At 38.6% G+C, this 18,716-nt stretch overlaps 1 protein-coding gene across 2 annotated transcripts in view; it reads right to left on the bottom strand.

Annotated features, from left to right (window-relative positions):
* SGCZ (sarcoglycan zeta) overlaps positions 1-18,716 on the bottom strand; it is a 542,868-nt gene that overhangs the window by 53,030 nt on the left and 471,122 nt on the right. For both annotated transcript variants that reach the window (XM_042982634.1, XM_042982633.1), the window contains exon 5: positions 11,749-11,871. In XM_042982634.1, the coding sequence (XP_042838568.1) occupies positions 11,749-11,871 (123 nt within the window). The remainder of the gene's footprint in view (positions 1-11,748; positions 11,872-18,716) is intronic.

Raw genomic sequence — 18,716 nt, 5'->3', positions numbered from 1 at the left:
ATGTCAAAAAGTGATCTGCAGCCTATCCCAAAGCACGAGTGGGATAGTAAGAGGAACTTGAGTTGTCTAACCTGACAGACAAGTCAGAATTGAGACTCTGGGTGCCTGGGTGCCTCAGTCAGTTAAGCATCCAACTTTGGCTCAGGTCATGATCTTGCAGTTCCTGAGTTCGAGCCCCACATCAGATTCTGCTGTCAGCATGGAGCCTGCTTGGGATCCCCTATCTGCCCTCTCTCTCTCCCCGCTCCACTTGCACTCTTTCTCTCAAAAATATATAGAAACATTAAAAAAAAAAAAAGAATTGAGACTCGAGTTCATTGATGATATGATGTATTCTATAGAGTAAGGTGACCATGGTTTTGACTCCACTGCCAAGAAGGAACCAAAGGAGAAATGAAATGGATTCAAACTCCACCATCCCCTTTCAATCAATGGCACAGGACTGTGTTTCATTTACCTACTAGGGACTATAGTCTTCCATTGTTTGCAAACCAGCTGCTATAAAACCTTACCAAGGCAACTGATATTTGAGAGCAAGAGACTAAGGGACCATATAACTTTTGGTGTGTTAGATTCTCTGAGAACTACCATTGTATCAAAGCCATATCATCAGAAAGCTACAAACAAATGCTATGTAAATATATTTCTCTATACAAATGTCTTCACATGATTGAAATTTAGTATTGTATACTTGATTTTTTAAAACTTTAATAATCAAATAACTTGGCAAGGGTCTGTGGACTGAATTTTGTCCCGTCAAGATTCATATGTGGAAGTCCTAATTCCCAAGGTGATGGTATTTAGAGATAAGGGCTTTTGGAGATAATTAGGTTTAATACATTTCTGAGGGTGGGGTCCTCAAGATGAGAGAGATATCAGGGCTACTCACTCTCTCTGTGTCATGTGAGACATGGTGAGTAGGCAGCTGTTTGCAAACCCGGAAGAATGCTCTCACCAGAACCCATCCTTGCTGACATCTTGATCTTGGACTTCTAGCCTCCAGAACTGTGAGAAAATAAATTTCTACTGTTTAAGCCACCAAGTCTATGAAATTTTGTCACATCAGCCCTAGCTGACCAAGATACATGTAGAGAATATTTTTCTATATTCTGAAAAATGTTATCTGTGGTTTATTATGTTGTTCAAATTTATATTCCTTGCTTAAAACAATTTTAAGCCTAAAGAAAAGTCATGAGTATAATTAAAAAAAAATTATGGGGGCACCTGGGGGCTCAGTTGGTTAAGCATCCGACTTCAGTTCAGATCATGATCTCACAGTGCATGAGTTTGAGCCCCGTGTTGGGCTCTGTGTTGATAGCTCAGAACCTAGAGCCTGCTTCAGATTCTGTGTCCCCTTCTCTCTGCCCCTTTCCCACTTGTGCTCTGTCTCTCTCTCTCTCTCAAAAATAAATTAAAAACATTTTAAAAATTTAAAAAATTGTGTATATCCTTTGCTGAGGGTCCCCATTCAAATTTTGCTAAATGAAATTGGCTTTAAAACATGCCTGAAAATTCTTTATACTTTTTTCATAAAATCATTTTAGGAAATTTCTAAATTTTCTATAAAGCTCTCATTTTTAAGAGCTTACCCTTCAAGCCCAAGTACTATGAAATGAGGAAACTGAGGCACATAGAGAAACCCCATATAGATGTTCTGGGAGACAGTCCTTCCCAATGTCTCTGACGACAGCTATTATCAACTTCCAGGTATGTGAGTGAGCAAACCTTCAAAGGATACAGTCTCCCGAGTTTGAGTCACCTCAGGTACAGCCAAGAGAAGAAGACACCTGCTGTCTCCACTGGGCCCTGCCCAAACTACAGGGTTTGAGCAAAATAAGTGTTATTATTGTTCTAAAGCCACTGAGTTTTGGAATGGTTTGTTGCACAAAATTAGATGACCAGAACACCATTTGTTCCAGTAACATAATTTGTTGACAAAGGATCTGTTCTAGAATCACGTGGTACACCCATTTGGTAAATATCTCATTTCCTTTAAGAGAGCCTCAGTGTTTTAGGACCTTAATATTTTGTAAAATGCTTCTCCATTTGAGTTTGTAATACATCTCATTATGACTATTCTCAGGTTATGCATTTTTGTTTGAAATAATGCAGACGTGTTCCTCAATCCTTGTTGCAGCCTAGCAAGTATAGCATGGGGCCGATGTGTACCATAACTAGTGACCTTTTGAGTAAGATGGTGACAGCCAGAACTTACCGTTGTAAAGTTACTCGTTTTCCCTTTTGAAATTAATATTTTGTTTGAAATATGCATTGAGGCTATCTAAAATTCAAGCCTTATCTTACTTTATCCCATTAGTCCTACCGTCCACTGATATTTTCCTCTGATATAATTATTACTGCGGCTGTCAAATGGTGCCTTTCTAATTCCATAATTGCTTTACATTTTTAATTCACATCCCACTGTAAAAAAGAAATTTATCCTTTTCTTATTTATTTATATCAATATGGATTCATGGATTTTTATTGTATTCCTGAAGACAAATTTTTTAACTTCATTATACGCATTGATGACCAAAGTGCCTTTAAGAGCCTCTTTGAACTGGCTTTTGTCTTTTTTGACATGTTCCCAACCTCAACTGAGTATTGTCTTTACTTTCTGGCATATGAAAGGCACTTTCTCATTTTATTGTTTTTCTTGCTCCAGCTTTTAGTATCGTGCATTTTCTACCCAAGAAGCCCTTAATTATTTTTATTGGAGAATGTTATTTTGAAATAAAATCTGACAACTAGTTGTGTTCAATGCTACTAGGATCACTAATCCATAGCCATCCCTACAGATAGTGCTAGGAAATGCATATATATATATATATATATATATATATATATATATGCATATATATATATATATATATATATATAACACATTTTCATATTCTTATCTAGATCTATTTCTTTATCTAACCTTAGATACTGAAAACTATGAGTTCATATCAGTACTTCCAGTCCAATGACATAGAGCTAATTCTGGCTTGTTTTCCTCCTTTCCATAGTTCTACCACCTTCTCAATAAGTGAGAAACCTATCTGCTCTAGATAGGAGGATATCAATATATTTAACTATTGGCTTAAGCCCCCACATGTATCCAATCTTATAAACCTGATGGAGCTCTATACCTCTCTGATGCCCCCTCACCTGTGCCCTTGCCCCTGCCATGCTTCCTTCCCAAACTACACCGACACTATTCTTGCATTACTTCAAATGCCACTGACCTGGTTTTTTTGCCCTCCACATGCTGGCTCCTGCTGTGCTGACCTGTCTTTGTCCTTGGCTGCCTGCCTTCCAGGAAAGAAAGGAAGAAAGGAAGGAAATTAGGAAAGGAGTTAGGAGAGAAAAAAGGAAGTTAGGAAGGTAAGAAGGTAGAAAGGAAGGAAGTATAGAAGGGAGAAAGAAAGGAGGGAAAGGAGGAAGGAAGAAAAGAAATATCGGTTCATCTACCATCAGCCTCTTCTGTTCTCTTTCTACATCTATAACTTTAGGTCTTTGACCCGTAAAGATGGTTTCTACTCTTAATACAGTACAACACAATTGCTTTGTTTTTAATTTGATTTCCACACAGATTCTATCTCCATCAAGCTCTGCAATATTGCAATCTCCAGATTCACCTCACCATTAATCTTCTGGACTTGATGTTTGGGAATTCCTTAGCACTTCAATGTCAGAATTCCTCTATTGATCTGACTTGACTCTTTTCACACAGCTCTAGAGATTCTGAGCTGCCTAAATGTAAAAATTTCCACTCTAACTCTTTGGTACTCAGTCCTTGACTTCAAGTATTCTGAGTTGCAGAGAGATGGAAAATTGAGTGAGTTGATTGATCCAACTAGAATGTGTTTGTTGGAAAGAAGTAAGAAAAATGCCATACTAAATGTTTTAAGAATCTTCATACTAGAAGTGAGGTTTCAGTTTAATAAAGATTACAACAGGGAGTGAAGATACGGCCTTGATGTACTGAATGGCACGATAGTAAGGGCTTTTAGAAAATAGATATGTCAGAATTAAATGCATGGGAATCTTCTGCAATAGGTAAAATAGGATAAGGGAGATTGTGGTGGATTGAAGAAGAGTGCAAATTTAAGGATCATGTTGAAGGCTGATATTGTCAAATGGGTAATATATTAGCATTTTTTCTTTCTTTCTCTTTGAAGTCATATATCAGAATTCTATATTATTAAATAACTTCCTGTGGGAGAAATGGTTCATGTTCTCACTCAATCCATTCTTTCTTTATTAATTGAAGTAGCCACCCAAAGTTTTAACAAGGAACAAAGCCTCATTAAAACTAACCTTTCTCTGCTACCCTTGCATTTACCCATAAGCATATGACTAAATTTTGGCTGATGTAATATTGTGATATTCTTAGAAAAGCATTTTCCTTCTGCTTCCTCTTTTTCTCACTTCTCCCATGCTGGAATGCAGAGATGATGATAGCCTCGAATTTATGGTGAAGGACAACAATGTGGACTAGAAGCCTGCAGATGCGTAATTTCTTTTTTTTCCCCAATGGTTATTTATTTTTGAGAGACAGAGACAGAGCTTGAGTTGGAAAGGGGCAGAGAGAGAGGGAGACACAGAATCCTAAGCAGGCTCCAGGCTCTGAATTGTCAGCACAGAGCCTGACGTGGGGCTCAAACTCACAAACTGTGAGATCATGACCTGAGCTGAAGCCGGAAGCTTAACCGACTGAGCTACCCACATGCCCCTGGATGGGTAATTTCTAAGGAACCTGTTCACTGGATGCCTCACAGAGCCTGCCTATGTCTGCACTGTAAAATGAGAGAAATGAACATTTTGAGAATATAACTAATATAACTTATCTATCTTCTATCCTTCTTTTTGCATTTTGTCTAGAAGTCTTCAAATATGTATACAAATCCAGTAAAGTATACAATTTCCCATTTCTAATATTGAATATACAAGTTTTCACTTCATGTATTTTCACCACTCCTTTTCCTTCACCCATTATCTGATGTCTTTTAGTTTTTGTAAGTATTTATTTTTAAAAAGTAAGCAAATGAGGAAAACAGTAATGATATTTAAAAATTTTTACATGGTGATATTTATTAAATACCAAATTTGTATCAGGATTGGTCTTAAGAGATTTTCATATGTGTCTTTTACCTTCACCCAAATCCTATGGGTTGGGTGTTTCTCATAATGCTCCTTTGAAGATGAAAAAAAAAAAGGCCTAGAGATTCAAAAGTGATTTTAACATTTATAATTCATATCTGTGTGTGGAGGTTGTCATAACCCAATCTTTCTGCATTCAGACATCTAAACAAGTCATGATTTACAACCTTTGCTTTTTAACTGTCTAGTTTCTTTCAAAGCACAACTCTGTGCTTGTTTCCAAACAATATGTTCATGTATGTTTTGTATAGTATTATTACCATTTTTGCCAAATATGTTTTTGCATTTTGGATGAGTAGAGAGTACTTCAGGTTACATTCATGTCATGCATTTGTTGTTGTAAACCTATCCAGTGAGCTAGTAGAAATTCTCCTGTGTTCTATTTGGTCAGTCTCCTGGGATTGTAAAAGGTGCTCCTTGGTAGTACTCCCAGCCATAAATTTACAACAGCTGAAAAGTTTGTTAGAACATGTGCAATAATGCAAGAAAGTATCTGCAGTCTTATTTTCCCTAAGAAATTCCCTATGGATGTCATAATTAGTGTATATTGAACAAATATTTATACTTATGCAGCTGCATAACAGTGAAATAAAAATTTAGCGTAAAAAGAAAAAAAAAGGCTTGGAGAGTTTCAATAATTTGCATAGTATGGCAGGCAGAATATGGACTCCCCCTACCCAGGATATTCACATCCTAAACCCTGCAGACTGTGAATACATTACATGACAAAGGGATTCTACAGATGTAATTAGGGTTACTAATCAATGACCTTAAAATAGGGAGATTATCCTGGATTATCTAGGTATCTGGATAATGTAATAAGGCAATGCCATCATACGAGCTATGAAAAGCAGATAATCTTTTTCCAGCTGTAGGCAGAAGAAATAAGAGAGATTCAAGGGGTTGGGAGAGTTAGAGGGATTTGAATCATGAGAGGGACTCACCCAGTGTTCTTAGAGGCAAGATGCTTGGAAAGCGTGAGGAGGAATATGGGTCACCTTCAGAAGCAAATACCAGCTCCTGATTGACAGCCAGCAAAGAAACAATGAAACTGCAGGCAATTCTAGTAGACCATATTCTATAAGTAATGTATTTTTAGAATGTCATCACAATATATAAGAAACCAGACTAGTCATTTACACAGTGGCAGGATAAATTATATCTTTGGGATATTTTGTGGATTTAAGACGCATAGCTATGGGAAGAAATTTAAATATCAGTGGGAAGATGTACAACCAATACACAAAGATGTTGATTCAAGCCCCCCACCCTCTGACCTTATTTGTAAAGGAGTTGTCCTCTTTTATAACTTTCTTAAGATTTCTATTACACAATTATATTTTCAATAAGTTTTGCTTTAATTAAAGTAGGAGACATTTAAATGACAGCTTGGAAAAATAAAATAAGTCATGCAAAGGACTGTCGGTAAGGTGCTCAGGGCTTATTGTTGGAGGATAGCATGGTTCATTATTTATATACCTTGAAACCCGTAATCCTTTGTCACCTGCAGATTTAGGAGGGGGGGGGGGCGGAAAGAGAATGGTGCTCATCTTTAGCGTCTCTAAAATCTGTATCCTCGGTGTCTTTAAAAGGCGATTTGAGGGGTGCCTGGGTGGCTCAGTCAGTTGGGCATCTGACTTCAGCTCAGGTCACAATCTCGCGGTCCGTGAGTTCGAGCCCCGCATCGGTCTCTGGGCTGATGGCTCAGAGCCTGGAGCCTGCTTCCGATTCTGTGTCTCCCTCTCTCTCTGCCCCTCCCCCGTTCATTCTCTGTCTCAAAAATAAATAAAACGTTAATTTTTTTTTTTTTAAAAAAGGCGATTTGAAAATGGAGTTGAGTGATTTACCCAAGTCCACAGGCTTGAAATGCCATACCTGAGAAAATTGAACATTACGTTTCTCAGCACCCGGTCTAATCACATTTCTTCTGGTACTATTCGAACCACGCAGCTCCATCCTGCTGGCTGTGTGTTACCACACTCTTGGCATTTGGACAACTTGGGGAACAATGGTCCTCCCTAATAGAAAGCTTGATCCCAAGGTTGACCTCCTCACAGCGTGCCAATTTAACAGACAAGAACAAGGATGTAGAAGACTAACTAATAAAAACAAACCAGAAAATATTGATTACCACCCCGAAACATGGTGTTGAATCTAAAAGACTGCTCTTCAGAAAACCCTTTCTTCTGTCATCAAACAAGCATTCGAGCTTGTCTAACTGTCCAACCATTCAGTTAGAACAGGGACGAAGGAATGATATATTCTTGGCTTTTCAAGCAAACATCAGGGCACAGGGTGGATTCTGGGATGGGATCCACTATTCTTTCAGATTGCCAGTTTTCATTTCTACTGCCTGAAAAAAATGAGATATCCTTTCTCCTTACACATTTAGCTATTGTCCACTTTTCTCTCATAAACCAAACGGAGAGGTCTAAATCCAACTAACAGCATTTAATTTAACGTGAAGGTATTCCATGCAGCTAAAGTTTTCACTTTCAAAAGTCAAAGGACATACACTTGCACTTTGTTTTCTAAGTTAATATACTACTTGGAATACCAATGAACGTGCAAATTGCAGGTGATTGATTCTACCTGAAAGCCCTAAATTTAAGAGTCTTCTAAGTGTAAAGGTTTATATTTTTTATGTGTGTACCTGGTCTCAAAAGATAATTGCAGTAAGTAAGATGTTTGAGCAATGTTAGGGAACGCTAAATGAAAATGAAGTTTTCAAGTATGCACATGTGGTCTAAAGTGTAACACTCCAATATATTTAGTGATGTAGAGAGGGCATATTAAGGTCATAGAAGCATCTTCCTATTAAGATTTAAGCAAGCTATTCCGGGGCAAGTCATTTGGTATCAAGAATAAACAATTCCAAATTTTAAGCACATGGTTGTTTATCAGGGTGATGGGGTAATGAGGCAGGTTCCTTCTTCAGGTAACCACTGGCGATTTTACTCCTATCCACCTGCACCCTACGAGTCTTTGAATGTCTGAGGTAAATTCCTGCTACTTTCTAAGTAGAGTAACTGTAAATATCCTGAGTTACACTAGATCTGTGAATAATTTCACTCATAAGTGATTTTGCCTCAGGTGTATAGACACGTTGTCTAAATAAATTCATCCATTTCTGTCATCCTGAAAGAGAAGTCCATGTATGAAATGCCACTGCTCATAAAGTATGAAGCCAGAAAGAATCGATTGTAATTCCAACGGATATTGCTTAAGTAGAAAATTTTGTGCCACAAATTTAAAATTCTGGAATCAACCTCACACAGATCTCTTGTCACATGGAACTTTGAAGTCTTGTCAGCACAGCTACCTAATTTATATGAAGCACCCTGGAGTCAGTGTCTCTTTGTAGTGTTATTTGTCAAATGATTCAAGCACTGCTTTAAAGGATATATGAGTTTCTAATCAATCCCTGTGCCTTTAAATTGTATGCTGCACTATGCACAGTTTTCCCCTCTAAGTATATGAAACTCTAAGTTATATTTGCCTTCGATATCTCTGTTTTCCTTTATTTTAGAAGTATCGCAGCAACGAATAAAGCCACTGCAAAGTGAATATTCAATATTCTCGTAAGGGAGAAAGGACCTAGCAGGAATTTGAGAGGGTGTGTGAATGTGTGTATGTTTGTGTCTGTGGGTGTGTGGGCTCTTCTGGGAGGAAACAGAAATGTGACTGCTTCCTGGGGAGGCGGGGTGGGGGGTGGATTCCAATCAAATGAAAATACTCCTCAACTTAGCATTTCTTTGTTAATAAGGGGGAGCCTCTTCTATATCGACATCAGGTTAGAAATTGGGGTTACTTGTTACAGGTGCTCTCATTCCCTCTTTTTTATTTTTTTTTTAACATTTATTTATTTTTGAGACAGAGAGACACAGAGCATGAATGGGGGAGGGGCAGAGAGAGAGGGAGACACAGAATCGGAAGCAGGCTCCAGGCTCTGAGCCATCAGCCCAGAGCCCGACGCGGGGCTCGAACTCACGGACCGTGAGATCGTGACCTGAGCTGAAGTCGGACACCAACCGAGTGAGCCACCCAGGTGCCCCACTCTCATTCCCTCATCTTAAGTGTTATGCTTCAAACCCTTACAGAAATTTCTGCCTGGATTCTGCAGTCATGACCTCAAAATTATATTATTTTATTATTTAGGATCTTCTGGAATACATGATACAGACCTCCACTGTAACACTGATTCATTTTCTGAAATAACTGAATAATAAAAATCAATCACAAATAGTTCAAAGAATAAACTCAAAGTGATGTATATATGTTTGAGACAGAAGGAAATGGAAAAAGAAAGCCAGAATGGGACATATGTATTTATCCATCTATACATCCACATATATCTACATGCCATATATTCCATCACACGCATACAGTCACATATATATGGTGTGCGGGGTGGGGGAGAAAGAGAAAGAGAGAGACAGAAAGAGAGAGATTAAATCAGCAGAGCTGACTATCTGAAAGCAGTTAATTGACAAGCAGAAAAACTTCGATTTTTCAGGGAGCACTTTCTCCACTGACTTTCTAATTTATTAACTTAATAATTCCACTTAATCCAAGGATGACAGCCAGCCTACCAAGAAAAAGAGGAAAATAAAGGTGAGTACCCATGTACCTCAAAGAAAAATTTAAAAACTAGTTAATGAGTCAACTTTTGTGAAGACAGCATTTCATAGCAACTGTTAGGAGACAAGTCAAGTTAGCACAAAGATCAGAGAAAGTTAAAATTCCATGAGTTCATAAAAGCTGTCAAAAGCTCCAGAACTTCCTGTCACTTACAAACGCAAAGTACTCCATGGGAATATCTGAATATGGATAAGATAATTTTTAGGTGAGTGTGACATGGCCTAAAAGCTATCCCAAGATTAAAGCTGATAACCAGTAGGCACCAGCAAAGTTCAAAGAGTGTTACATACTGAAATCACATCTGCTTGATCCCCCTGAGTGTGTTTCTGCCCCGTCTTCCCACTTTCCCACCAACCAGCAACTCAAATGTTAGCACTGAGGGCCCTAAAGTCAATGTCCTGTCCTATCTGTCTGTGCTCTGTGCCAATCAAAACGCTCGTGTTTCGTGTTTTGTTCCCTGCTCCCCCTCCACGCACCCCCCCCCCCCACATACACACACTCAGGGCTTAGGAAGGTCAATTTTTCCCGCGGTGGGGGCTTCTTTTCCTGACCTCTCCAAGCAGTCTGAAGAAAGAAAAGGAGAGGAGGCATTTGGGCAATTTGGGGAATACTGCAAACACCAACCCGATGGCACAGGTTCCAGCTAAGTGGAACATCCCACGAGAGAAAGGACGCTTTGGGAGACGGAACGGGTGGGTGGTGGCAGGATGTGACCCAGGCCATGGAGGCCCAGTGAAGATCCCCATTAAACTATCTTTTTGTTGAATTTCGGTGCCGTTTAATAGTATACCTTTCTTGCAATACACACAAGCCGTCATGCCTGCAACATTAACAATATTAATATTGTCTTTATTGATAAATAGAACACGCTAACCTATACAATATCTTCATTATGTGCTGAAAATATTCTAAACACCTATAAGTACACATAAGTGTGCACACATACACCGGTGTAATTTGACCACTAAAGTTATCGTTATCATTTCAGTCACTTAGATGAGGGAAAATGGGAGGCATAGAGTTTATTTCAATATTGAACGGTAGAGGCAGGATTCAACCCAAACAGCCTGAGAGCAGAGACCAATTCCCATGCTAAGTGTTCTCACATGGCCCACAGGGGCCTATTTAGGTCAGTAGGACCTAAATAGGACAGATATCTCACGAGCTATTCCCAAACTCAAATTTGGGAAAGACTAGGCCAACTTATCTCATTTTTTTAAATGTAGGCCTCTTTGGGTATTTCTTAAATATGTTATCAAAACAATACAAATTATGATGGCAAATCAAGTGATTCAAAAAGATTATGCTTAAAACAGTCCTCATAAAATCCTTCCTCACTCCCAGCTTTGCTTTTAATTTTGATTTCTGGTTTTGTTTGCTTTTTAATTTCGGTTGGTGATTGACTTTAATAGCCCTAACATTAGAATAATGACTTTAATAACTTCTAAATAATATGTGGATAACATTATTTCTTGATGCTTTTGAGAGTAATTACAAGATCTAAAGAAAAGAATTTAGTTTACTCATAACCTTTCCCCTACTTCAGTCTTCCATTGATATTTGCATTTTAGGTCTTCTTTGCATGTCTTTCACTTTTAAATAATACCTCTGAATCTTATAAGTCTATCACCTTTAGTTAGCTTTTCTCAGTGTCTGAATTCTAGACTGTCTTCCACTATCCTGACCCACTTTGCTCTGCCTCTCCTATTCCATCCACCTAGAACGCCTAGGACGTGCAGCCGTACTTCTATGTCACTGAGGCCAATGTTTACTTGTCTTCTGGCACCACAACCAGTGCCTTCTAGTTGAAGACTACTGGAAAATCAAACGGTGGGAGATCATGTTATGATGTGAACTCATTGTGAGGCATGGGAATCGTACATCTTATGACGTAGCTCTTGTTCAGTTGCATGTTCTTTCAAGAAGTAAACAATGTTCCAAGACCTCAAGCTACAGTACCTGTAACTTTCAGCTTTTCAGCCCCAATGGTAATCTCATCTTCATCTGCAGAGAACAGCACCCTGCCATCTTCACTCGCTCTCACTTCAAATCTCTTACACTGAGCTTCCACAGCGTCAGCTCCTATGGTCAGAGGAAAGGTTTAAAAATGAAACTGGCATGTAGGAAACCATTAACATGTCTTTTTTTTAGAAAAAAGAGGAGAAATAGATATATTAGGGTTTTTTTTGTCTCTGCAGTACATTTTATACCTGAATTAATATTTTGAAATTGTTTTCCCTTCCAGTAGGCTCTCTAATTTGGTCGGGTTTGCTGGGCTAGGATGGCTGGGCATACATCTGACCTCTAAATGCTTGCATAGTCCTAACAAGGTTTGTAGCCTTAGATAACTAAAAAACAAAACAACAACAACAACAAACCCAAACAAACCAAAAACCTTTACATACGCACAAGGAGAGATGACGTCTACTTTGTTCTTGGTTGTAGCCTGAACACGCGGCATTATACTTGGCACATGCCGGTTGCTCAATAAATACTTATGGACTGAATTACTCCCCTGTTCTCTCTGCAAGCAGACAATAGTGCCTGTGCTTGCTACATGGCAAGGTACTTGTAAAGCATTACTCAGTTGTGAACCGTTAGCTACTCTACATTTCACATATTTTAATATTGAACTTTGTTCACCCTTTACTGTCACTGAATGTGAATGCATTTTATAGTTAATCTTGCAAATATAAATACATATATGCATATATACACACACACATATATATGTTTTTAGTGCTCCCCAATGTATTTTCTCATCAAAAGTTTTCTTGATTTGTTAAAATATAGTATTAAATATAGTTACATCATAGTATTGGAAATCTGTTTCTGATACTGGGCAATTTTGCATATTAATCCATCTACAAACCAAGAAGACAGCTTCCATATTTGGAATACATGATCAATTTGTAAGTTTGAAGGGCTTCAACAAGAGGATCAAACTGGTCAGAGGGTGAGGAATTGCTATTTCCATAATATCTATTTATTTCTTTTGGCGTAACACATTTGGCATATGATATACCTTCCCCTCCTGTAAGATCCGGAGTATCTCTCCTCTGCTATCTACATCAGACACTCTTGTCAGATACAACCCAGCCCAATCACGGACCTAGGCACATCACGTTTGCTCATACCTCTTTTCATTTGCTTTCCATATACTACGGACTGCTTGTTTGTGTCTGCCTGAAATTCTTCTGTTGACATCCAAGCCCACAATGAGATGGTACTAGGCCAACTTACAGCTCAAAGGCCATCTATGAGAGGTAATTAGGTCATGACGGTGGAGCCCTCAGGAATAAGATTAGTGACCATACAAAGTTTGCCTTTTCTCTCTCTGCAGTCTGCTGAGTGTGGACGTGGTGAGAAGCTGGTATCTGCAGACCAGGAAGCCGCCTCTCACCAGATGCTGGCTATGCTAGTGGCTTGCTGTTGGAATTCCTAGCCTGGACTACTGTGAGAAGCAACTGTCTGTAGTTTAAACCACCCACTCTATGGGATTTTGTTATAGCAGCCCAAACAGACTAAGACAATGTTCTACCATAATTTGTTTGATATGCAACCCCCTGGAATTCAAAACATGAGATCATCTTTGTATTCCAAAATATCCTCCAAATTTAAACTTGGGTCTGATTTCTAGAGGTGCTTAGGGTAGGAAGTTGGATAGGTGAATGAATACCAGACGTAAACTTTCTTTCCCTTTCCTTGGCCCTCAGCCCCACCTCGGCCTTGTTGCCAGTCCTAGCCCATGGGCTTTAGTATCTTATACCTTCCCACCACCATAGCTTCTGAGGGGCACTTAATAAGAGGAAAACATTAATTACAAACCCTGATGACTTGTGGGATAATTTCTCTGAAAACAAGATGTATATTTTTCTTTTAATATAAGAAACTACCTACATGTTTTCAGGTCCACATAGAAATTTTAAAAAGCTTCAACTTTTTATAACGATGCTAAGATAAAACTGATGTTAACCTTGCAGTATGTCAAGACCCAAACAGCATGAATTGTATTTCAATGTCTGTTATATATATTTTTTTAAGCAAAGCACTTTTTTAAATGAAATTTAATGGCAATATTGGAACCACGGGAGACCTATTGTCCTTGGTAACAGTCTTTGCCTTTGATCTGGCAAACATTATTTAGCAGCCTGTATTCAGTGGAGTGTGTCTTCTCCTAATCATGGTCTAACCTTCCTGTATTGTGCTTTTAATCTTTAAACCATAGTAACCCAACTGGGTGATGTTCCAAAAAGCGTGCTTGGGGCTGGATGTGTTGATAAATGTGACTTCTAAGTTTTGAGGCCTCTGTGTCTCAATCTGTCTTCAAGGCACTCAGACATACACTAAATCCGAACTGCCTGAAAGATATTCTAGATATTATACACATAAAACCTTAACATGTATATTACATTGCTTTCTTCAAATATGCTTAGTTATTGGGTGAATTGATCCACAAAATATATCAGTGATTTTAATGACATTGAAGTGATTTATATCACTATATGTATATAATATATATTTTACACACACATACATATACATGCCCCATATAGACACAAGTTGATAAGACTTTTCTTGGCATAACATTTGATGTCATTATATGTAAGATACTTTATTAACATAAGCATGCTATATTGTGTGTCACATAAACTAGTAGAAATACACGTGGAGAATCTGGATATGGCAAAGTGAGTTGAAATCTTAATTCAATAAATTTAAATAAGCAAAAGCAATAAGCTAGTAAGAAAATATATGCACACCTGGAATTAAAAAATGCATCTAGGCCATAAATAAATGCATGCAAAATCATTCAACTAAAAATAGACATATAAATTAATACTGCAGACTACACTTTATTCAACATATTACTAACATTTCAGAAGGCATATTTGCAAGCAATTAGCAATACTTGACAGTAAATATTTTAAATCAGAAAACAATTTTGAATATATTGTGCTGTTGTACATTGCTTTCCTTTTCTACAAATAGCAGACAGTAATGCATGCAATTAGACACATAGTGCATCACTGTGAATATTTATGTTTCAAGTTAATGTATTAGGCGAGATGAAGCTGAATTTATTATATCATAACATGTTTTGTGTTGTCTTACTCTGTTTTCCACATTCCTGGCTTCACATATTTGTAAGGCTAGGTCAACTCGGATCCAGTTATTCAGAGGAGCTAGGTAAATGCTCATTTCCATTTTCTTCCCAACCATCAACGCTTCCCGAGTTGCAGGAAAGCAATATGCCTGAATGACTCTGGATAAGGAGCTCTGATTCCTTAGCAAATAGGTCATGTGGCATGGGATATCCAGACAGTTCTATATTTTACTAGTCACCTTAAACACTAACTTGCTAACTAAAGTCTCAAGACTAAATGTTTCCTTAAGAACAGCTGAGGAAGTTTCTGTTAGCAACTGCAAAATCAAACAAAGAACAGTCAGGGACAAAATAAGTAAAGAGAAGGGGCGCCTGGGTGGCTCAGTCGGTTGAGCGTCCAACTTCAGCTCAGGTCACGATCTCGCGGTCCATGAGTTCGAGCCCCGCGTCGGGCTCTGGGCTGATGGCTCAGAGCCTGGAGCCTGCTTCCGATTCTGTGTCTCCCTCTCTCTCTGCCCCTCCCCCGTTCATGCTCTGTCTCTCTCTGTCTCAAAAATAAATAAATGCTAAAAAAAAAAAAAATTAAAAAAAATAAGTAAAGAGAATTAGCAGGAAAAAGGGAGAAACCATGTAAGCAAAATAATAGATTCCACAAAAGGACTGAAGTATTAAATATATTTCCAAATATTTTCTCTAGTTCACTTAACGTTATGTATATATTCTTTAAAAGCAAATAAAGAAAAGTAACAGCAAAGCTAATTTCTTGCTCTCCTCAGAGATGGCTCCACTGCCTTTCTGGAACATTCACATTTCTTAAGACATAGTCAGCAGCCAAAGGCATATTTGCTGACAAATAGAGAGGCTCCAGTAATTTATCTACTGTTTTTGCATTTTCTACATTAAATCAGTCAAACACACGAATTAGAAAATTTTCTTCAATAAAAACCTCTACAGGAGCTCAAACAATATATTTCCATAGGGCCTCTTGGTACTAGTTAGTCCTAATTTAAAGAAAACAAGGCAAAGATAAAAATGGATATACCTAATTATCTCTGGTGTGTTTTCCTCAAGCATATCATGATGGATCTTTCTTCCTATATAACTCTGATTTTATGTGTTGCCAATATTTTCAAGGTCTTGAAGAAGAGTATAATTAAAAGATTAGAAATTCCCACAAGAAAAACAAAAGCAAGAGTCAATACAGTCAACGAAATCCAGAGTTCTCAAATTCCTGTTTTGGAATTATCATGGGCCAAAAAAAAAAAAAAAAAAAAAGGCTGACACAAAACAAAAGAAGCTGCTTTCATGAAGTATAAATATAAATGAGCACTATATTTTACTCTATACAATGTATGTCATTAGAAACTCGCCTGCAGAAAGTGTACTATGAGTGTACTTGGGGGGAGAAGGAGAAGAAGCAGAATGAGGGAAAGATCATAGGGGCCAGGGTGGGAGGCTGATCTTGGAACAAGGGCGCCAGGGCCTTTGGCAATTTCAATCTACATTGGATCCTGTATGAGATTAGCACACCACCCCTCTCCTAGCGCCCCTACAACCTAGCCCCCAACCATAGGAACTGATTTCGTTTCCGAATTGGAATAACCATTGTTTCTCTAGCAAATAAGGTCGTTATATGAACCCCGAGGTTGCATTCACCCTTGTATCCCTACCTGGGGCTTCCTACCATCCTGTATCTAGACCAGTGCCTTGTATACAGTAATTCCTCAATAAAAGTTTGTTTTTTACAAAACAAAGGAGCAAAGGGGAAGAGAGAGAGGGATGGTTGGGGGCCGCAAACCAAGAAACAGGCTCTTGGTTACCAGAGGGGACGTTGGGGGTGGGGATGGGTGAAATGGGTGATTGAGGAGTGAGCTGTCATGGCGAGCACCACGTGATGTATGGAATTGTCGAATCACTATACCGTACACCTGAAATTAATATTACATTGTATGTTAACTATCTGGGATTTGAATAAAAACTTTTAAAAAATGTTTGTTTTTAAACTGAAGTGAATTCCACTCCTTTCCACATTCTGTATCTTTATGCCTTGTTTATCACTCCTTCACCCATCTATACCATAGCCATGACCTCATACTATTATTCTCCATCTTCCTTTATTTATTTATTTATTTATTTATTTATTTATTTATTTTCAAATATGAAATTTATTGTCAAATTGGTTTCCATACAACACCCAGTGCTCATCCCAAAAGGTGCCCTCCTCAATACCCATCACCCGCCCTCCCCTCCCTCCCACCCCCCATCAACCCTCAGTTTGTTCTCAGTTTTTAACAGTCTCTTATGCTTTGGCTCATCTTTTCTTAATCACATGTACCTTCACCCTAGGGGAACTCTGCATGTCAGCATTATTCGGAAATGAGTTCTCACCACTTCCATTTTGTAACTTTACTACTTAACATATGTATCCTTAAAACATTTCTCTCAGTTTTGCAATATACACACACACACACACACATACATAAATGCATACACAAACACACAGCTTTATATTACTTCTATTTTTCAGTGACTAGGCTTTTTCACACATTAGGCTTGTGAGATTCATCTCTTTTGATACATGTGGTTCTGGTTTATTCACCTTCACCACTATAGTCTATTATATGGATATCCCAGTTAGGGATCTACTTTCCACTGGTGATCTTACAGGTTTCTAGAATATCTGAATCAGTAACAAGGACGCTATAAAAATTTTCCTACAAATCTCCTATACTCAAGCAATTACAGAGCTTTTGCGTTGGTGTGAAATGGCTGGATCATAGAGAATGTACTCCAAATTTTCTAGATAATAAAAAGTTACTTTTCAGACTGATGTATCAATTTACATTCCCACCAATAGAATAGGAGAGTTCCTGTAGCTCCACATCACTGCCAACACTCAGTGTTATCAGACTTTGTAGTTTTTGCCAATCTGAGTTCCTAAAATGTATGCCACAAAGGTTTCAATGAATAATTCCTGGATTACTGTTGGAGGGACTATCTTTTTTATGCCACTGCTCCTCAATGTCCTTTACTGACAATATGGTCCCCACGATCAATCTATGGGGGCAGGAGGGGGGTGCTGACTCTCCGTCTAGAAGTTGTTCAGTTCTCTTCAACCAAAACAATTAATTCATACACAAGCACATGACCCAAACACTCTCCTGATTTTGTTTAATGATTTGAAAAAGAGGCACAATCTTCTTTCCAGATCACAGACCCAGAGCATGATATAAACTAATCTTTTGAGGCTAGCTATACCCCTATGTGGAAAAAATCTGCCTGAGAATTCAGCCAATCAGTGAAAATGGCGGGGGCCGGGCGGGGCGGGGGGGGGGGGGGGGGAGGAGTGGGTGGGTTGGCAGGAAGAAGGTAAGAAGGAGAATGAGAAGCACAGAGAGACATGCCTGAAACTATTGCTTAAAGGCTGGATCCCGTGAGACAAACTAGTCTAGCCCTGGGCTTGCCTATTATATGAATCAATAAATAACTCATCCGCCCCATCCAGGTTGAGGAGTTCTTAAATTCTGAATTTTCACCGTTCATTGTTCTTAACTCTTTCTCTGTTTACTTCTTTAGGTTTCCATGTATCCTTCTCCCTCTCTCTCTCCCTCTCTGTCATGCTTATCTTTATCAATTAGAAGTTAGAGGGGCGCCTGGGTGGCTTGGTCGGTTAAGCGTCCGACTTCGTCTCAGGTCATGATCTCAAGGTCCGTGAGTTCGAGCCCCGCATCAGGCTCTGTGCTGACAGCTCAGAGCCTGGAGCCTGTTTCAGATTCTGTGACTCCCTCTCTCTCTGCCCCTCCCCTGTTCATGCTCTGTC

This window comes from Panthera tigris, chromosome B1, assembly GCF_018350195.1.
Source record: "Panthera tigris isolate Pti1 chromosome B1, P.tigris_Pti1_mat1.1, whole genome shotgun sequence".
Classification (NCBI taxonomy): domain Eukaryota; kingdom Metazoa; phylum Chordata; class Mammalia; order Carnivora; family Felidae; genus Panthera; species Panthera tigris.
This window is presented reverse-complemented; position numbering and strand designations above follow the sequence as displayed.